The sequence below is a fragment of the Diospyros lotus genome, chromosome 15 (assembly GCF_014633365.1).
Source record: "Diospyros lotus cultivar Yz01 chromosome 15, ASM1463336v1, whole genome shotgun sequence".
Classification (NCBI taxonomy): domain Eukaryota; kingdom Viridiplantae; phylum Streptophyta; class Magnoliopsida; order Ericales; family Ebenaceae; genus Diospyros; species Diospyros lotus.
Genome location: NC_068352.1, coordinates 10,199,933 through 10,222,372, shown reverse-complemented (window position 1 = coordinate 10,222,372; position 22,440 = coordinate 10,199,933). Strand labels below are relative to the sequence as shown.

The 22,440-nt window shown below is 38.6% G+C and overlaps 1 protein-coding gene across 6 annotated transcripts in view; it reads right to left on the bottom strand.

Moving 5' to 3' along the window:
- LOC127792530 (uncharacterized) overlaps positions 1-21,437 on the bottom strand; it is a 79,855-nt gene extending 58,418 nt beyond the window's left edge. Inside the window, exons 1-8 of one of the 6 annotated variants that reach the window (XM_052323050.1) lie at positions 20,682-21,437; positions 20,022-20,500; positions 18,085-18,214; positions 16,104-16,660; positions 7,000-7,080; positions 6,811-6,903; positions 6,342-6,455; positions 6,150-6,233 (exon numbers count right to left, since the gene is read on the bottom strand). In XM_052323050.1, coding sequence (XP_052179010.1) covers positions 6,150-6,233; positions 6,342-6,455; positions 6,811-6,903; positions 7,000-7,080; positions 16,104-16,660; positions 18,085-18,214; positions 20,022-20,342 — 1,380 coding nt within the window. In that variant the 5' untranslated portion in view covers positions 20,343-20,500; positions 20,682-21,437. Of the gene's footprint in view, positions 1-6,149; positions 6,234-6,341; positions 6,456-6,810; positions 6,904-6,999; positions 7,081-16,103; positions 16,661-18,084; positions 18,215-19,904 lie in introns of all 6 variants that reach the window. The other 5 variants (XM_052323051.1, XM_052323052.1, XM_052323053.1 and 2 more) reach the window with 5 other exon arrangements.
- Positions 21,438-22,440: the final 1,003 nt, after the last annotated feature.

Genomic DNA, 22,440 nt, shown 5'->3' with positions numbered 1-22,440 from the left:
AGCTAGGATACTCAAGGTTGTAAGAAGTGTGTGTGTGGGTGTCCTGCAATTGTACCTTCAGTGATGTATTGTCTTTTGGAGTATTGGAGGTCGTGAGCATTTCTCATTCTTGTAAGGAACTATAGTGGAAACCCCCTTTATTTAGCTTTGATTAAGCTTTCAGGTTCGATCCAACGCTTCCGTTGGTAAGAGTTTCCATAACGCCCATGCGATGTTAGCTTATATTTTGCATCATTGTGTATTTGGAAAAGTGGGGCGTTACAATTTCTCTTACTAGTTGTTGCTCTCTCTTTATAGTTTATATGGTTGTTGTTTTCGTGTAAGTTGGAGAATTTTGTGGAAGTTGGAACTGTGTTGCAGCAACCCAATAAATGTCGTCAACCATTCCAAAACTAACCCGACATGGAATTATTTTGAAGCTGATTCTAATGATAGAAATACTACCACATGTAAATTTTGTCATAAAGTAACAAAAGGTGGTATATTTTGGGCGAAACACCATCTCGTGAGTGGTTTTAGGAATACTAAAGCTTGTCCAAAATATCCTCCATCAGTAAAAGAAGAGATTGGAGAGTACATGCAAAAGAAGAAAAATAACAGGGATGAACGAAATATGGCACTATTAGATGATGATCTTCAATTTGGTGAAGGGTATGGTGATGATGATGAGACACCGCCTCAAAGTAAAAAAAGACCCAATGTATCTACCAAAAGTGGAAGCGGTACTGGTAGTGTTGGTAGTGTTAAAGGGCCAACACAAAAGGGTCCACTTGATGTTTTTCTTAAAGACCCAGAAGTTAATATGTTGAAAAGCAAGGGTAAAGGAAAGCAAACAAGGTTGGGTGAGAATGATTTTGCAAAAAAAGAGTTAAGAGCTCGAGTTTGTAAAAGCTTTGCACGATAGATGTGTGATGCAGGCATTCCATTCAATGCAGTGACATGACAGTTTTAAAATATTTATAGAAGTAGTTGGTCAGTATGGTCCAGGTGTGAAGCCGCCCAGTTACCATGAAGTCAGGGTTCTCTTTCTCAAACAAGAGGTGGAAGCCACTCATGAAATGATGAAAGATCATGAAGAGGCGTGGGCCAAATATGGATGTTCCATTTTGTCAGATGGTTGGAAAGACAAGATGGAAAGGACATTGATTAACTTTTTAGTCAATTCTCTTAAAGGAAGTATGTTTTTGGAGTTTGTTGATGGTTATAGCTATTCAAAGACTAGGGAAAAGATGTTTCAATTATTAAGTAAATGTGTGGAAAAGATTGGAGTAAGAAATGTGGTGCAAGTGGTCATCGATAGTGTTTCAAACAATGTTTTAGCAGGTATGAAATTTATTTTTGTAATTTGTATTATGTTTATAAATAGAACAATTTGAATATTCATTAGATATTTATTATTTACTAATATCTTGTTAATTTCACTCTAAATAATAACATGAAGATTTTTTGAGACAAAATATCCTACGTTGTTTTGGACACCATGTGCAGCACACTACTTGAATTTAATGTTGGAAGATATTTTCAAATTACCTAATATGAAGAAGACATTTGAGAGAATTGTTATAGTGAATAGCTACATTTATACTCATTCGGATCTAGTAAACATGCTTAGAAGGTTTACTAACAAGAAAGAGTTGTTGAGGCCTGCAAAAACACAGTTTGCAACTGCCTTTATTACTTTGGATAGGATGCATAGTCTGAAAAGCAACCTTAGAAGGATGTTTACCTCCGAGGAGTGGATGACAAGCAAATGGGTAAAAAAATAGGGGGCTAAAAAGGTTGTAGAAGTGATTTTGATGCCTTCATTTTGGAACAATGTTGTATATGCTTTAAAGGTGGCTGGTCCATTAGTGCGTGTACTGCACTTAGTGGATGGTGAGAAGAAGCCGGCTATGGGATACATATATGAGGCCATGGATAGGGCCAAAGAAGCAATTGCTAACTCTTTTAATGGGGATGAAAATAAGTATGCACCTATTTTTCAGATCATTGATAATCGATGGGATGTTCAGCTTCACTGCCCTTTGCACGCTGTTGGTTGGTACTTGAACCCAGAATATTTCTACAAGGCTAAACGTATAGATCCAGAGATCATGACTGGCTTATATGAATGCATTAGAAAGTTATGACTATTAGAAAGAGAGTTGAGAAATCACCAGGTACACATATATATATTACATTATGTATATAATCATTCTAGATAATAGATAATAATTAACCCATGAATTTTATTGGACAGCTGAATGGTGGGCTTCAAATGGAATGTCAACACCCACGTTGCAAAATTTTGCAATTAAAATTCTTAGCTTGACTTATAGTTCATCTGGGTGTGAACGTAATTGGAGTGTGTTTGAAAATGTAAGTGCATTGTACATATAACACCTACAACTTTTATTAGTAGTTGGTTTGTTTCATATAATTTATTCTTAGTATGTTTTTGCATAAATTGTTGCAGCTTCATACTAAACAGAGAAACAGGCTTGATCAACTTCGTTTAAAAGACTTGGTGTTTGTGAAATACAATAGAGCATTGAAGCGTCGGTATCAAATGCGTGATACCATTGACCCTATCATATTAACCCACATTGATGAAAGCAATAAATAGTTGACTAGAAAACTTGATGAGGAGAATGATAAAGATGATGAAATTGTTTTTCCAGATGACGTTGGGGATGGGTTGACATGGAGTAATGTCGGTGCGACAGCAAGAGTTGGAGAGCCTAGTTATCGATTTAGAATTAAACAAACTCGATCACAATCAGGTTCAACTTCGGCTTCGACTTCAAAGTGGCGAGTAACTCAGGAGATTGAAGAAGAGGAGGAAAGTGAGGCAGAGACCGAAGATGATGAAGACTTGGAAGAGGGAGAAGAATTGGGAGATGAAGAAGAAGATGGAGGGGTGATTGAAAGGGATGATGAAGATATTGACCTTGATGTTGATGATCTCCTTGATGATGATTGATTAAAACTTCTTTATATTGATTGTGGACTTGTAGTGTTTATGCGTTTGTTTAGAACTTTGCATTATGATTGGTACTTGTTTGAGTTTGAGACTTTAAGTTTGAACTTTGATAATATTTCTGGTTTAGAATTTGCATGATGAATGAATCAATTTTGATGTTGTTAGTTTAGAATTTGAAAATAATGAATCATGAATGATATCAATGTGTTATTATTGATAATTTGATAGTTGTTTATGATTTTATAATATTTTAAGTTTTTTTTCTAAAATGTGCGCCTCGCTTCGCAAAGGCGCACCTTGCCTCGGGCACCTCAGGCTCCAAGACCCTTTGCGCCTCGCTGCGCCTCTCGCATTTTAGAACTATGGTTGGAGGTTGAGTTTTCCTTGAAAACTCTGGCGACACTATATGAAAAATTCGAGGTCTTCACGGATCATGATTGCTTGAGGTACTTGTTCTCTCCTGGGATTTGAGTGGGGGCAGCGAGGGTAGATAGAGTTTTTGAAGGATTGCGATTGTGTGATCTAGTACCATCTCGAAAAGGTGAACATGGTGACTAACGAGCCTGCTCTAATAGCCTGTTTTGAGTAAACATGGTGGCTAATGCCGGAACGAGCTTGCTCTGATAACCTGTTCTAATGACCCGAGAGTGAGAACTGGTGGAGGCTTTTAGTCTATGGCACTGGATGTGAGTCTTGAGGGAACATCTATTTAGGTCACTAGCCTAGTGATTCACTCCCATTTGATGAATAAACCTGGCAAGCTATTTTGGAAGACTCGAAGATGTGGTCATGTGTTAACAATTAGGAATGGGTCAAAAACCCTGATTTCAGTTTTTAGATGAAATACTTCGATTTCTAAATCGACTTTATGTGCCTAGGGCCAAGAGTGACAAACCATATTGAACGAGGCACACCAAGCCAAATAAATCATTCACCCTAGTGTAAAAGCTTGAGGAATGAAATAATATCTCTTGAAAAAGGTGTCCTGGAGACACCATGATTTTGAGGAATTTGCTTGGGATGTGAAAGCCGGATAAGCCATAAGGTGAAATTTCGAGGACGAAATTTATTTTAAAGGGGGAGGCTGTAATACTAATACCCAAGATTTTTGACTTCAAATGTTTGAAGAAAAATGACATTTCAAGGGATTATGAAAGTTCTGAGATAAAAGTACAATTTCGGAGGTAGTGGCAAAATCGTAATTTTTGAGCCGGGTAAAAATGCAATTTCTGAAAAACTTGGGACACAAGTGTAATTTACCAAAATCCTAGGATATTAAGGTAATGAATCCTTTCTCTAGGGGCATAAAGGAAATTTTAGGATGGCCCAGGGACCAAGTTACAAGGGGTCTAAGTGTAATTATTGAAAAGTTTGAAGCGAGAGTGCAATATTTGAAAGGTTCAGGCCAAAAAGCAATAACACAAAGGTTGCGGATGTGAAGCCTTATTCCAATATAGCTTCATTGTATATTTAGACAACAGGGCATTACAATATGAATAAGTAGTGGGCCAAAATGGGCTAAGGGCTTAGGGAAAACAATGCTTGGGCCAAGCCACAAGGGATCATAAAAAAGGCATTCAAACACCCCCATGTGAGGGTCACCGGGGGTGTGCTTGGGTAGGGGCCCCCCGAGTGAGTGTCACTCGGGGGTATGCCTCCCCCAAGTGCGCAGCCACCACGTGGTCGAGAAAGGGCCACGTGCCACACACACGTTGCACAGCCAAGCGCAGAGGCCTCATGGTTGCTCGAGGGGGTCACCCCCAAGTGAGGGTCACTCGAGGGTGTGCTCGGATGAAGGCCACTTGCCCTCCCCCCCCCCCCCCGGTGCAACCTGCACACCGAGCTCCATGTGCTACATCCCAAACGCCTACAAGGCAAGGGCCCAGCAAAAGCCCCCCCCCCCCCCCCCCCCCCCAACCAACGCAATCCGAGCGCACATGGCCACCTCGAGGGCCACCCCCAAGTGAGGGTCACTTAGGGGTGGCTAAAAGGTTTCCATGAGGCAAAAGGGGCACCCACACACCCTGCACCCACGCCCACATGACCATGCCAAGCCACACACCACACCATGACCCCCCCCGAGCCTCTCTCATGGCACCACCAAGAGACCCTCCTAAGGGATCTACAAGTCACACATCTTCTTTGAAGACACTTGGGAAACCCTCATGGGCCACCTCACCCTGGAAGCCTTTCTAGGACTTTCGAGAGACCCTCCCAGAAAGCCGCAAGCCCTGATCAAAACCACCTCCAGGATACCTGCCAAGAATAGCGAGGCATGCGCCACTTGTTAGCCTCCTCCATCACTATAAATAGAGGTCCCCCCCCCCCCCCCTTCAAGTACGCCAACTCTCCTACTCGCATTTCCTTCTTGCACTCAAATACTCCTTACTTTCAAGGGGCTTAGGCATTGGAGGGTCTACACAGAAACACTCACCCACGCCCTTAACCAGTTTTCTTTCTAGACAAGTCATCCATCGGAGTCATCCAACCCCGGGAGAGTCATCCATCATCCGGAAAGGTCACCCGTGTGCCATCCTGAGACGGTCTCCCATACCCTAAATTCATTGTTGTAGTTGAGCAACAACGCCTAGTTTGTGGCTATAGGATCTTTGGAAGTATATCCACGTGTTGATAGGCCAGGCCATATTAAACACTTCTGTAAATGTTTTACGTTATAGACTTTTAGTTTGTAATCATATATCTCTATATATAATCTGCAAGATCATACAGCTTGCTTGCTTGGAGTACGAGTTATTATGTGACTTTCAGACTTTTTATGCTACCAACCTTCATACGATATGATAACCCTTGAGGTTTAGTGTATGCTACGATTTGTAGCGTGGATAGTTTTCAATCTTTCTAACAAAAGACACAGCATTTTGGTAGTGCACATACAATTTAGCTTCTAACTACCAGCCTACAGTAAGGGCAAATCTATTATGAGTTTTCAAAAAGAATAAAAATTGTTTATTGAAGACACTTGGGCTCCTAATTGTACCATTTATCTTGCTACATCCTTCTTGAGAGAGCTAGGACCAAAGCAAACATGGTATCAAAAATTAGGAACTCAACAAAGTAGAAGTTACAATGAGTATCAATTTAGAAGATGCTCCAAAAGAAAATCAATTTTAATTATTAAAAAGTGAATAAAGAACCCAAACAAAATATGCAAGCAACAAAAGGCTACCTTTTGAGGCTGACCAAGTACCAGTGAGCCTTTATATTCAACCCATCCATCTCCATTGTTTGCTTGGTGATGTTGACAGCAATCCTAAATTCAAAACAAGTCTAAAGTGTTATTAGAGGAAGAAGTTTGTCCATTCAGATGCAGAGACTGAACACAAGCATTAACATAAAGCAAAGTCAAAAGAAGTGTGACCTGACACCATCTTGCCTTGGCCTTAGTCCTAGTGGTGCAAAGCCAGATGTGGAAACCGCAGCACTTTGTGCATTGTATATGCCTTGACTCCTCAAAGCAGTAATCTTGGCCATCCTGCGAAGTGTCGAGAGATGCTTTATAAACATGGCTGGAGCACAGAAAACAAGCAGTGGAATATCAAAGAAACAAAAGGATGGATCATGGGCCACTCAACATGGCTGGAGCCATGAACAATACCTTTCTGGTCTGGAAACAGTATCACAACATATATTTCAAGAGATGTCAGATATTCTATATAAGCCAAAATGCGCACCCCCCCCCGCGCGAGTGTTGTTACCATCAATTAGAAGATAAATGAGTTCAACAATTGATGGTAAGACTTGTAAAATTAACCCCAAGGGGTAACTCAACTGGGGTTGGAGTTGTAAAATCTTTGAGTTGATCAAAAAGCTAGCCAACATAATGGTACCTCGCATGAAGCATTCTTCTCAGATACACTCATGGATTCTTCCTTTCTTAGTTGCTCATCATAGTCTCTCTTCTTCAAAGAATCTGAAAGGACCTGAATTTAAACCATTGTAAAGCATATTGTGTATAGCATCACCATATTTTCTGAGTAAGCTAACAATAGAATTAACTTGAAAGCATTGACCCTTGCCTCATATGCACATTGAAGTTTCTTAAAAGATTCACTTGCTAGTGGAATTCCCATATTTTTATCAGGATGCACAAGCATGGCCTAATGAAAAGAGCAAGTGTAAGCAAAGAGATGAAAGAACCAAAAAGGAGAGATCATAATTGAAAAAAGATGACAAGGAAAATTATTAAAAACTGAAAAACCATCAGATGATATATCAGTTTACATGAAATAACATGGTGTCTACTTGTGGGATATCAAGTCTATATACTACTCCATTCTAATGAATTCTAATTCTACTCCAGGATATCATATGCTACTCCATCCTCCTGATCCTTATCAAGTCCTTTATCTTGGAATTGGCGCATCTGTCACATCCAAATGAATACCTAAATGTCTAAATGAATAAATATGACTATTCAAACAAACATCATGATTTTCATGAATATTCTATGTCAAATCTCCTTGAATCGTCAAGTTCATAAGAATAGAATCTTGTTTGAATATAAAAGGGGAAAAGATATGGCCATATATAGAAACAATTGGCAAACTAAAATTCATGTAGCCAACTCCACCTAGTGGGGTTAAGGCTTGATGTATTGTTATTCATGTCGGAGCTGGACATAGAAGGGGAAAAGGCTTATTACTAACTGAAACTGATAAAAAAAAGTAGTTCCTGGGAGCATTCGTCACCTCTCACTAAGTTTATTTACAAGATTTTCATCAATTAACGTAATAGGAAAACATCAAAAACATGAGAATTTTTATTTTTCAAGTTTTTAATTTCTTGACTACTCAAAACTACTTAACTCCAAGGAAAAGGAAAAAAAAAAAAGAAATATAATAAAATAACTCTCAATACAGAGCCTAAAAGAGTTCACTTTTGGATCAATGTTGGGAAAAAAATGTCAGAACGCAAAAACCCAAATTTGACACTTGAAATAAAAAGACCAGCTTTACAATTATTTAATTACAAACCAAATAGTTGGCATGCAGGGTGGTGGGTGTATGAAATTATTGGTGTATGAATTGCATAACAAAGCAAATCATGCTGAAATTAGGGTCTTAGAAGGAGAGGTAAGAGGCAAGCAAGAAGACTAGAAAGGGAGAGGTAAAGTACGGGTGTTCCAATATTAATTCAATCATGCCTGAGCTTGGATAAAGTCCCCAATAGAGAATAGCAATTCACTCCAGAAATTTCATTTCTACCAAGGATAAGAACAAACCCAATCTTAATTTACAGATTTAGCTAATCTCTTAAACACATTCCAATAGGATAGAGACAAAAATAAACTCTATAAGTCAATTTGGCCTCAGCACACTAAACTATTAGTTAGGTGCAGTGCGAAGACAAACCTCTAGCCAAATTGTTAGACTAGCAAAAGTACCATGACACTAGCCAGCAGATCTAATTTCTCACGACCTGATTTGAATGACCTCTGAACCTGTATTTTATCATTCAGTGACACCTTATGTGGCCAACTTTGTTATTAACATGTGTAGTCATCTAAGATTGTCATGTGGTTCAAACGTGATGATATGATCATGTACCTATGAGGAGGTAATCCATAAAATAGATACTAGCAAAGCTAATTTACTAATGCCCAATAAGCATTTGATCTCTTCTCTGTCTGATGAACCCTCCACAAGAATTCATAAGTGGTGTAAAAATTGATTGGCCATAATGCCTTGATACCAACCATGTAAGGGCCCTTACCTATCATTGTAAGGAATCCCAGCAGTTCATAATATACCTTGGCTATAATACCAACTGCTGTTATGACCCCTTGAAACCCCTTTTGGCATGATATTGCCATTGTGACAATCCTCTAACCTTTGATATACTTCACTAGAGGTCTGTTCCTTCCAACCAACAAAATCTCAAATGAGTTTGTGTAAGTCAGGCTACACTGAATCCTCTAGTCATAAGCCACATACCTGAATCTAACCACTGATTTACTCAAGTTTTACATACCATACAAGATACCCTAATAAGCCTTAACTTACAGACCTCAAAATCATGTCTTATACAAAAGGGGGTATATATGTATATATATGTGTGTGTGTGTGTACTGTCCAAAAGCCATAATATCATTACACTATATGCAGATCAAATTTACAGCTCAAAACAGTGGGCATATCATCAGCGTATTTTCTACAACAAGGAAGCTCACTGTTCTTTTCCCTCGCATGCTAACATTTCCTGAACACATTTTAGCACACATAACATAAATGAGTATGGCCCTTTCCCCATGCCTCAAGCATCTTTCTTACCATGCAATCACAATGCAACAATACAAACTTGAGGGTATCACAAAACACAACCTCACCCCAGCTGATAAACCAGCTAGGCTCTTGGCTGCCTTTCATTCCCACTCACAGCCCTTTCCTTCTTAAGTTCAAAACCATGCATCACATATTTCCTCATTATGTATTAGTATACACATGCTAACCTTCACATTTAACACATCTATATGCATCAAACAGGCCACACAAGGTGACTGCTGCTGCAATGTGTTCAGCATAAGAGTGCATTCTCTTAATTCACTCAAAAGCTACCCTTTTTTGTTGGTGCCTGACTGAATTCAACCAACTAATCCCACAATTTCTGAAGAAATAACTAGGGTAAAAATAAATCTTTCACCCGTAAATCATACATCAGCTTTAGGAAGAATTTATACAGCAAAAGTCCTAAAAAATCTCCTACAATCTCTCCAAAGATATCTCCTAAAAACTCTCCTACTTTACAGCAGTAGATAATATATATTTAAACTAAAACTATGCATGATAAATATCTGAAAACACTTCTAGATTTTAGCTAGCATTATCTTCCAGAACTCCTCCTTAATCTAGGAGTTTAATCCATGCCATGTATGCCACCTTTCATGCCTTGGAACTCTTCAGGCCTCGGATTCTTCCAACACTCCCCCTCAAGTTGGTGAATAGATGTCAATCATTCCCAGCTTGCTTCTAATCACTTCAAAACCCTAATTTTGCATTGCTTTGGTAAATATGTCTGCTTCTTGATCTTTGGTGGGAACATAAGTCAAGTCTATGTCTCCATTTTCCAGCTCCCCCCTTGACAAAATGCCTATCAATTCGAACATGTTTCATCCGATCATGCTGAACTAGATTATTTACTATACTTATAGCTGATTTACTATCGTTATAAAGTACTTTAGGTCCAGTTATAGGAATAGATAAGTCTTCCATGAGCCTTTCCACCCAAATTACCTCACAAATACACTGTGCAATGGCTCTATATTAGGCTTCAGCACTGCTACGAGAGACAACTTGTTGTTTCTTGCTTCTCCATGTGACCAAATTCCCCCAAAGTTTAGTGCAATACCCTGATGTAGACTTGCTATCCTCAATGGATCCAACCCAATCTGCATCTGCAAAGCTTCTTATTCCTCTATCCTTGTTTTTCTTGAATAGCATTCCCTTCCCTAGAGTCCTCTTTAAATACCTTAGGATATGATGGGCAGCTTCTAGGTGTCTTTTGGTCAGGAAATGCATGAATTGACTAATTATGCTCGCTGCATATGCAATATCTGGACGTGTATGTGAAAGATAAATCAATTTCTCCACCAAACGTTGATACCTTCCAATCTCCACTGGTTGTTCCTCATTGTCTTCTTTTCTATTTTTCCAATTGGGTTCTAATGGAGTGCTTGCAGGCTTACACCCAAGCTTTCCTGTCTCTTTTAACAGATCAAGAGTGTATTTTCTTTGAGATATGAAAATACCTCACTGCTTCTTGCTACTTCAATCCCCAAGAAATATCTCATCTCTCCCAAGTCTTTTACCTCAAATGCCACCTTCAGTTGCTGCTTCAATCTTTCTATCTCTTGATCATTGTCTCCGGTGATGATTATATCATCTACATAGACTATTAGGATTGTTTTCTTACCCTTGCAATCAACTTTTGTGAAGAGAGTATGATCCACTTGCTCTTGTTTGTATCCTAGGTGGTTTAGTGTGTCACTAAACCTCTTGAACCATGCCCTAGGAGATTGCTTTAGCCCGTACAAAGATTTTTTCAATCTACATACCTTTCCTCTTGTATCTTTTCTTTCAAAACCAAGGGGAATTCTCATGTAGACTTCTTCTTCCAACTCACCATTCAAGAAGGCGTTTTTTATGTCTAGTTGATGGAGTCTCTAGTCCAAATTGACTGCCAATGACAATAATACACGGATAGAATTAAGTTTGGCCACCGGTGCAAATGTTTCCTCATAGTCAAGACCTTGTGTTTGGGTAAAACCTTGAGCTACAAGCCTTGCTTTGTATCTATCCACTTTTCCATCTGAGTTGTATTTTATGGTGAACACCCACGTGTTGCTAATTGTGTGTTTTCCATACGGAAGATCCATTATTTTCCACGTATTATTCTTTTCTAGGGCTAACATTTCTTCCATAACTGTTTTCCTCCATTTTTCCTCTTGCAGTGCATTGTAGATCTCTTTAGGAATCACCTCATCATCAACATTTTCTGTGAATGCCTTGAATTTAGGAGACAACTTTGTATATCCCAAAAACTCTGAAATAGAATACTTAGGACACTTGGTGCATGATCTGACTCATTTTCTCCAAGCAATGGGAACATCTAGATCATATTCCAGCTCATGCTCCTGCTGTACTTCATCTCTATTCTCCCTGTTAGTAATATCAACCTCCATTTCAGTCTCTTTTTCCTTTGCTTTTTCTGGACTTACCCTCGGTTTAGATGACATGGGCTGCTGCTGATGCTGAGGGTCATAAGGCCTTTTTGAATATACCAATAAGGGTGGATCAGCTTGAATTTGATCACTCTTCTGGGCTCGATTATGTTCTCCCCCTTGATCAAGTTCAGGCACAAGATTAGGATAAGCAGTAGGAAGAGAAGGAGAGGGAGCTATATCCAAAAACAGAGAGTTCCAACTGTTGGCTGTTTCTGGAACATGGGCTGGTTGAGATTGAGGCTGAAAGAAAGGCTGGTTTTCAAGAAAAGAAACATCATAGGAAATAACAAATTTGTGGGTACTAGGATTGTAGCATTTGTATCCTTGTTGTGTTGGAGAGTAACCCACAAAAATGCATTTGATGGCCTTAGGATCGAGTGTGGATGGAGTGGATGGATTTTGGTGAACAAAAACAGTACATCCAAACACACGAGGAGTGAGAGAGTTTAGAACTCTAGCATGATGAGGAAAAACAGCAAGGAGGACAACCAAAAGGGTCCTAAACTTTGGGATTTTGGAAGGTAAGCGATTAATAAGATAGGCAGAGGTCAAAACAGCTTCCCCCCAATATGAATTTGGAACGAAAGTAGTAAACATCATTGCTCTAGCTGTTTCCAGCAAATGGCGATTCTTCCTTTCAGCAATTCCATTTTGTTGAGGGTTATAAGAACATGAGCTTTGGTGAATTATACCATGCTCAATTAAGTATGTGTTGAATTCATTAGAAAAGTATTCCCTACCATTATCAGTTCTCAAAACATGGATTGAGGATTGAAACACATTCTGCACCATATGATGAAACCTTTGAATATAGAAAAGGCTTCAGATTTCTCTTTCATCAAAAAAACCCAGCAAACCCTTGTATGGTCGTCAATAAAGGTGATTAACCATCGTGTATTAGGGAGGGTTGTAGTTCGAGAAGGCCCCCAAATATCACTATGAACTAAGTGAAAAGGTGTGGAGGAAGTATAAACATGATTAGGATGAGGTATCCTGGTCTGTTTTGCAAGAATACACTCTTCACAAGAATAATTGTGAATTTTATTGCTTGATAAAGAAGGATACAAGTGCTTAAGATATTCAAAACTTGGGTGTCCTAACCGCTTATGCTATAACATAATGTCTGAATCTGAAACAAGAGCTAAAGAATATAAAAAACCGAGTCCTAGAAGCAACAGAATGATCATGCCTTGGTGTTTGATAGAGCCCTCCTTTCATCTCAGCACTGTCAATCATCTTCCCCGATGATAGATCCTGAAAAACACAAGAATTTTTGGAGAATATCACATTGCAGATCCTGTCAGTGGTAAATCTGCTTACTGATATTAAATTAAACTGCAAGTTTGGGACATAAAGGACTGATTTAAGTAGTAATCCTCCTACCACAGCTGTTCCTTTTCCCTTTGCAAAGGATATTGTACCATCAGCCATAGTTACACTTATAGGTTTATCACATGATTCAAAATTGGACAATAAATTTAAAGAACCTGTCATGTGATCTGAGGCACCAGTGTCTATGATCCAACTGCTAGTAGGTATTTTTTGAGATATAAAAGAATAGGCAATATTACCTTTTGTGGCCAAAGAAACCGTAGGATTAGGATTTTCTACATTCTCTGATTTAGTCACCTTTGTTTAGCTGAGAAGTTGTTGTAATAATTCCAGTTGATTTGTTGTGATGGTAAGAGGTGTTGGATTCCCTTTCTCAGCTTCCACCGTATAGACTGATTGGCCTCCAGCTTGTCCTCATTTTCTTTGATTCTTAGGCTTCCAGTTAGCTGGTTTTCCATGGATTTTCCAGCATGTCGCTCGTGTGTGATAGGGCCGGTTACAATGGTCACACCATTGTTTTTCTCTTGCAGTCTCCCCTCTAGAAGATAGAGGAGTCTTTCCCTTAAACGTATTTAGGGCTGATGCAGGGGATTAGAAGAGTGTCCCAACTCCGAGACTATGACTTTCTTCCTGCTTTCTTCCCTCCTAACTTCAGCAAATACTTCCCTGATGGTTGGAAAAGGTTTCATCCCTAGCAGCCAACCCCTAACTTCATCTAAATCTGAGTTTAATCCATGGAGAAAATCAAATACTCTCTCCTTCTCCATCATCTTTCCATATTTTTTACCATCTGCTGTGCATTCCCATTTAATCTCATAGAAGAGATCCATCTCTTGCCACAAAGCTGTTAGAATATTAAAATAATCAGTAACCGAGCTTGTACCTTGTTTTGTGTTTCGAATGAGAGATCGAACTTGAAAACATTGAGCAGTGTTTTCCAAGTCAGAATATATCTCTTGGATAGCTTGCCATATCTCACAAATTGTTTTGTAGAAGAGATATGTTCTACCGATTTTAGGCTCCATTGAATTAACTAACCAAGCCATAATAATGGCATTCTCAGCCTCCCATATGTTTGAAGCAGCAGATACTAAACTTAGCCTTGCTGTAACTCCAGTTAGGTACCCTTCCTTGCCCTTGCCTCTAACAACCAACAAGACTGACTGGACCCATTCTCGGAAATTAGTTCCATTCAGTTTGTGTTGTGTAATCTAGAGAGACGGATTGTCTAAGGCTGTTGAGAGAGGTGGAACCAAAGGAAAAATCCTCACCGGAGGAGGATTAGAGGTGGTCACTTCACTGTTGGAGTCGTCTGCCATCTTGGAGTATCAACCCGACTTCTTGAGATGGATTAATGGGGAAAATCAGGCGCCATAGAACCTGGCTCTGATACCATGAAGAAATAACTAGGGTAAAAATAAATCTTTCACCCGTAAATCATACATCAGCTTTAGGAAGAATTTATACAGCAAAAGTCCTAAAAAATCTCCTACAATCTCTCCAAAGATATCTCCTAAAAACTCTCCTACTTTACAGCAGTAGATAATATATATTTAAACTAAAACTATACATGATAAATATCTGAAAACACTCCTAGATTTTAGCTAGCATTATCTTCCAAAACTCCTTCTTAATCTAGGAGTTTAATCCATGCCATGTATGCCACCCTTCATGCCTCGGAACTCTTCAGGCCTCGGATTCTTCCAACAATTTCTTTACCATTTTAAGCCATTTAGTCATTCATTTGAGTACCAGCCTCTCAGCTATGTAAGTTTTGGCCAAGTGATCAGCCATGTAAACCAGAATTTTGGCAGGTTGCTGACAGTGACTTCATTTTCCTTTCTTAACTAAATTATAGCTGCTTTTCATGCTCTAACTGGATCCAAAATTTTAGCATACATCTTACATATTATCTTGGTTCTCTTAAAATCCAGACAAAGCATGACCAACCAGTCATGGACAGCCACCTAACAGAAATGCTGGCATCATACTATCAGTCCATTTAAAGCACTCCAAGCATGTTCTCTAAGGGATTTGCATGCTTTAGCCAAGTTCAAAACTTAGGCATAATCCTTAATACATTGGCGCTAAATTTCCCTCCCAGAATCCTCATGAAACACACCCAAATAGCCCCAACAGCCAGTTAACAGCAGACAGTCCAGGTCCCTTGCTGCCATGTTAGTTTTCTCAAGTTTTTGGCCCAATTCCATCTAGTTCTGCATGCTGCACTCCAGTCCATCCACTTTTGTTTTTCCAGATTATGCAAGGTTTAGGCCTCACAAAGCGCAGCTGTACCTTGCAGAAACTGTGGCAACTACAGCTGCAGCTGCACATTTGGCTTGCTGTTACTGCTGGTTCCTATTGGTCTAAGCCCACAGTTTTGGCCCCATTTTAGCCTTACAATGGCTTCTAAATATGGCCCTTTAACTCAGGTATAAGCTTTTCAGCATTACCTTACATTGACTGGACGTAAGCTAGGTTGGAAGCATCCTGTTGTGGTAGCAACCTGCTGCCATGTTGCAGCAGCCTTTTAGGCTGTTTGCAGTCCTTGGCCAACCCCTCAGCCACTAGCAGCCTACCTTCCCCTTTCTAGCCAACCCATAGACACCTTCCATTTTCTGGAGTTAAGCTACGTTAAAAGTTAAAAGTGTGTTGTCACAGCAGCTTGCTGCAACACTGCAGCAGCCTTTGTTGTTTTCAGTATTTGGCCAACTCCTCTGCCATTGCAGTCAACCTTCCACCTAACCTTCCACCTTTCTAGCTAAACACACAATTTCAACCCTCAGGCAACCCTATTTTTGCAAGAAACTTGCAGCAGTCCTCCTAGGCTTGCTGCAGTTATTTTTCCCAATGACAGACCCTGTGTGGCTTTCCCAGTCCCCAATAAACCTATTCCTACATACATTAGGGTGGGGGCACTACATCATCTAGGATAGCGAAGGAGTGTCAGAAAGGTCCCCGTAGAACACAGCCACAATGAACTTAATTAGTTTCAATTTCACCAATCAGAAATCATGTAGACAAGCTCAGGCAAAAGGAAAAGGAATCAAACAACCAAAAGTAGCATACTTTTCTCCGATATTCCTTTTTCAGCAATACAACATCAATTGTCTTGCGGCAGGGGAAACCCAGTGCTTCATAGTGATCCATGCTACTTAAAATCCGCTCCATTTCACTGATTGAACTTGTATCTTCTTTGACCATCTGTTTAGCATAGGAGTCTTTTTGCACATTTACAAAAGATGAAGTAGCAGCAGTTTCCCTAGATGATTTACAGGATGACTTTTCAGCTTCACCAATAGGAACAGAATATTCACACTCCACAGATAAGTCATCTTCTATAAACTCTGACTTTTCAGCTTCACCAATAGGAACAGAATATTCACACTCCACGGATAAGTCATCTTCTATAAATGCTTCTGATCCCTTTTGCTCCTCAAAGTGCGTGCTATCACTCAAATTGTCACACCGTCGGATCAGATAATTCAATACATCATGAGAAAGGAATGAAAGGTTTATTGAAAGAAGCACTCCAAGCCATCCAACTCGAATTTTGACACAGCATATAGCATATACAGTCACCATTAAGACTACCAGACGTGCATGATTTAAAGAAAACAAATAACCTGCACAATGGAACATGGATTTTTTGTCAGAGATGGAACAGATGAAAGAAGGAACGAAGACTATTCAAATGCAACAATTGTTCTTCATCCTAACGCAATTGGGTAAGGAGTGTCCCCCTAGCACACAACGCTCCCCACTTTATAAGGGTCAGGGAAGGGCTTTTGTTTGTGGTCTGACCCTGACTTTGCAATAAGGTCATTTCTATAACTAAAACTCAAGTTATGAACAAGCAATCTTGTATTGCTAATCAAGGGTTGCTCTCAATGCAATTGGACAAAGGTTGAAAAGAAGACATGGGCATAACATTTGATACCTTGATTCTCAAGAGCTTCAAAATAAAAATAGCGCAAAATAGAATCAACCATGACTTTATTCAAGGTAAGCAAAGCCTCAGAGGTACTTAAACTCACTTAGGGTGTTTCCCGAGATTGTAACTCTGCAAGTACTCTATTCAAGATCGCATGGGTACTGAATAGTGAACTAATATTCATGATTGTAACTTTTCATCACAAACAGATACCTTAACAAGAGGTTCTAACTGAACTAGCAGAAGTATTGTTAAAAACATTCAAGATTGACACGTGTATCAAAAATGGGCTAATGAAAAATGGATACATCAAAATAAAGGTTCTCTTTTATAAGCAAAGGTATAACCACCATAAGTGGGTGAATCTTGTACAAAAGAACCTGAGAGGCTACTTAATCAAAAAGGCCAAATATAAACTGAAAAAAAAATCTTAATCTACAGAGAAAGGGAGATCACTTCTCAACCACCTCAAAGAAAAAAGATAGGAAGCAAGAATGGTTTCCCTTAAGAAGTCTGCCTCTCTCTCCCTCTCTCTCTCTCTATATATATCTATCTATCTACACACCCCACATAACACAAAAAGGACAGACCAAACATGGCACTGAAACCTATTTGGGCATGCCTGCTCCCTCAGGTACAAAACTCCACAGACACAGGCATCACCTATGGCACACCAAAGAGGTTTAAAATGAAAAACTCCAAATGTCATACGCCACAGAACAATGTACAAGATCGTTGGGTAGGTCTCCCACCTTCCGAATAAAGGGTTATGAGAAAAGGGACAACAATGATGTAAATTATTTGGTTAACATTCTGTATTGAACTTTTAACTCCCTCTCCATCTCCCCACACAAACACCACCCACCCACCCACCCCCCCCAAAAAAAAAGAGAAAGAAAGAAAGAAAAAAAAAATCAAAATCAAAAAGAGAACCCACGATATTTTCCTTCTTGGTTGATATGCAATACAGGGACTATTGCTAATGTCATTGAATAGATAATATTCCCTAAAATTCATGTTAAGAAGGAATGAAATAAAAATGAGCAAACCAAAACATAGATCATCTCCCCATAATACAGAAAACCAAATCTAGTTGAGTAAGAGACCATGGCATACCTCCTACTATAAGCAATGTACCAGTTATCCAGAAGTTAGCATACATCCATAAAATCAGAATGGAAAATAGCCCTACAATAAAAAATCCAGGTGTATAACCCAAGTACCAAACAGCAGACCCAGCAGCACCCTGGGAAACAGATCTAAAGTCAGTGGTTTTGTTCTCAAAATGAAGTGAGAGATATATATGTAATTGCATTTACAACCTCCAATATTTTACCCGAATAAAGATCTATGTAAGTGAAAAATAAGGAAATGAAGTAGAAGTTCTAACTTTAGAGAGAATAGAAGCAAAGAACAAAATGTGAAAGAAGAGAACATGAAGCAAACTGTATTTGCTGACTTCTTGTTGTTCTGATATTTCTTCCTTCAGTCCTTCTGAGATACTACTTCAAATGAGATTGACACACCATGCTCCCCATTTTCCCAATTTACATGCAGTAAATTATAAAATGTTCATGCCAAACCAAAAGGTCATATGAAAAATACAGCAGCATGCACCAATAAGCAAATAGATCCTCTAGTTCAACGAAGGGTGCCAGCAGGATGTCTTCCATAGACGTCAACAGACTATAACAACTAAGGAAGCTATTCATAAAAGACATGCTGAAACTTGAAAAACATAGAGCAACTCCTTCCATGTCAAACAAACAAGGCAACTTCACAACAAACACTAATATAAAATGCAAGTAGCAATTTGCCAATTCATCCATTTTTTTTCTTTACCGTTATTCTTTTCACACAATAATAATTAGTCACTCCTTATACCACATTTTATTTAGTCCCTGAATTTTGCTACTCCCAACCTTCCAGTAATATTTCCACATGCCTATATTACTACAGAACAACCAATAGTCATTAATTTTGTTTTATATTACAAGATAGACAAAAAATTGTCATCCATATTGCTGTGTTTTTTTTTTTTTCTTTTTTGCATTGATTTCCCAGGCTATACCAGGTCAATTAGGTCATTTGAGCTATTTTGAGTATTCCATCTACAATACCAGCCATTTCAGCCTATTGGGGTGCATCAAAACTGCAAAGCAAAAGATTTCTGAACTCCAAAAAGCCTCCTAACTTTCAGCGCAATGCATCATGAAGACAGAGATCTGGAGGCTAGAGAGGAGCATTGTGGTGCTGAAAATCTTCATAGAAAAAATTATTTGTGTGGCCATGTCCTACCAGTCATGCCATGAGGAAGATGAGATTGTGTGTCCGTTTTTAGATGCAGAGTGATCTGTAAAAGCTCTGGTCAAGACTAGGGTTCTGGATTCTGGAATTCTGTTGTCTTTCATTCAGGTTGGACTTTATAGGGAATCAATGCAAGACGAATGTGTCAGGTTTGACTGATCATGTACGTTGGTGATGATGTGATGTCACAAGTTTAACTGTGAAATTTTAAAAATATCAGCTAAACAAAACTGGAAAAAAATTATAACCAGCTATTAATAAGAATGCTTCCTTTTTGAAATATTAAATTACTTTCCAATTATGTTTCTTTTTACAAATAAATAAAATACAGACTATACATATATATAGGCGTATTCATGTAGAATATCTGTAATGAGATCTCTACTCAAAAAAGACAAATCTGAAACAGTGAAGTACACTGAATTTACAACTATGATCAAATCTCATATTGATGAGCATTGAACTTGTATTGCATCAATTAACTCTCTACTAAACTTCAATACTCCTTGATGTAAAGATTAACAAAATTTCAAATACATATACATATTATATATATATATAAATCAATAATGGAAATGAAACCATTACACAAATAAAATGCGCCATAACAAAATCAATAACATCTGCACCTTCAAAGTGATTAAGGAACAGGCACATTATGCCAGTGACAGAAGCCAACAAAGAGATTCCATAAAAAGACCAAGGATGGAACATGAAGCCATACTCATTTGAATTTAAAGCCATACCATACTCATAAGTAAACAGATGAGGCAAGACATGGATGTCAAACTAAGAAAGCAACTCCACATAATAATGAGCAAAGCGGTTGGGCCCAGCCGAACCAGCGATCGCACTCCCCGAACAACACAGTCCCGCCAGAAAATCAATAACAAGAGCAAGATTCTGCCCAATCGTTCACACCCATTGCACATAATCAGCCAGTGACGCTCCATAAATTTGACCATTTTGTCCGGGAAACAGAGAACTGCAGTTCTTGCCACTGGATAACAATACCTCCTTGATTTCGACCATTTCCACCCTTGCTTGAACAGCCCAATATCCTCCATCTTAGAAGAAACCTTTGTGGTCACAACTACATAACGCCAGAAAATATTCAATCTAAACCCGGAACTTCAATTGATTCTCTTGAAACAGGTTATATCTCCAGAGATATGGTGATAAAGCATCCAAAACTCCCATAACAATCGAAGAGGGCCAAAATTACCTTCAATGTTCATTTATCGAAAGACGTTAAATGTGATTTTGCCTACTTACAGAAAAAAAAAATATGATTTTGCCAAAAAGAACAAAGAAAGCGATTCAGAATCTTCCATCGTCACGGAGTAAAAGTTGGGATTCGAGTGGACTCAAACAGTAGAGGTTACAAATACAACGCATTGCTTCACCTGTACGTCTCCGAAAAAGCACGTCTAAGAAGGTCTGAATGTTTGTAATTCCACCTTTTCGAGGTTAACAAATAGCAATTTCTTCACCTATAGCGAGCTATCTCTCTTCACATGTTCAGTTTCGGAAATATTCAATTGAAGCAAATGCAACGCCGACAGGGCTAGGGCTGAGTCACTGAAAAGATTACTGCAAGAGAAAAGAGAAAAGGATTCATGGAGGCTCCACCTTGACTCTGCCGGATTTCAGGCAAATCAAGCTCGTGAGAAATGAAAGCGAGGTCGAACGCTTTCTATCCCCCTCCCCCCGCCGAATGAACACTTCATTGCTAATGGCATTAAGAACATTCAGAAGGTTTCTTAAAATCCATTACATACCGAAAACCCCGCCGAATGAACACTTCATTGCTAATGGCATTAAGAACATTCAAAAGGTTTCTTAAAATCCATTACATACCAAAAGTACATAAGTAAATCCAACACTTAATGGATTAACTTTTACTCCATTACCGACTGTCTGGAGAACTCCTCGCTTCTCAACGACTATTTCATGTGCAAACACAAATGTGTGATGCAGCACACAAATCTCAAATCCAAAAAATAAGATACTGATCAATTACATTGATCATCTCAATAACAAATACTTATTAAAAACAAATACGGAATAAGTATTGAAGGCTTAACACTTTATTCGCTTGACTCTCAAGCTCTAAAGATATCTAGGGCAGTCCCTCTTCTAGTGTTCATCCCTCTGGCATTGAAAATATTTTTCTTTGTCTACTCTTATACTCTTGACTTGTAACACTTGCAATTTAGTGTCACCCGAATACAGCTCTTGTAATCCTTTAGCCAATCCTTTAATTAGATCCAATTAAGTGGTTTTGTCCAATAAACAAAAAATTGGGTCTGCCGTAGGAGAATATTGTGGAATTTAGAAAACATATTGTCGATTAATTTTATCTTACTTAATCACACAATTTTTGTCTCAAACTAAATGGTGTCTTCCACTAATTTTTTCGAACCCACACCTCTCAGGTGATAAACACGAGTGCCATTAGAAGACTCATAATGGGTAATTGAAAAGACAACTCCTTGCCCCTTTCCACATCTAATGTGGAGTTTGATCTTTGACCTATATGCCAGTGAATCATCACATAATAATTTTTATGGACCGATAACACAATTAGACTTGACTTGTCACACCAGTCAATTAGCCATTTTCAACGTCTACCCCCTCACATAATAGCCTTTTGGGAATGATCATATAGGGTCACCGACAACATCACATGCTTAATAGGTCAACAAATCAATTCTCTTTAAATGCACCTTCCCATGTATCCATAATCAGGGTACACCCATTTGAGCAATGGTCTTCCTATGGTGACGATGGACCACGATGAATCCAATTCACCGATTTAATCTAATATTACTTTGCACATATTGTGAAGAATTCCAAGCTTTACTTAGATCTCACTTTGCACATGCATTAAGTTTTCACTATGTATCATATACATCGCTGTTGAAAAATTTGTATTTTAATTTATGTAGAAAATAATTTTAAAAAATATATTTTCAATAAATTTGGTCTAGTGATGATTTCTAAAATATTTTATAAATCCTTTTATATATGTATATTAAAAAACCTCATACTCATATATTTATATATGTTTTTCAAAACTACTAAGTATTGTTTTTGATTGATTAAAGAGTATGAAGTTTACAAATATATGTTTCTTTAAATTGGAGAACTTCAAACTCATAT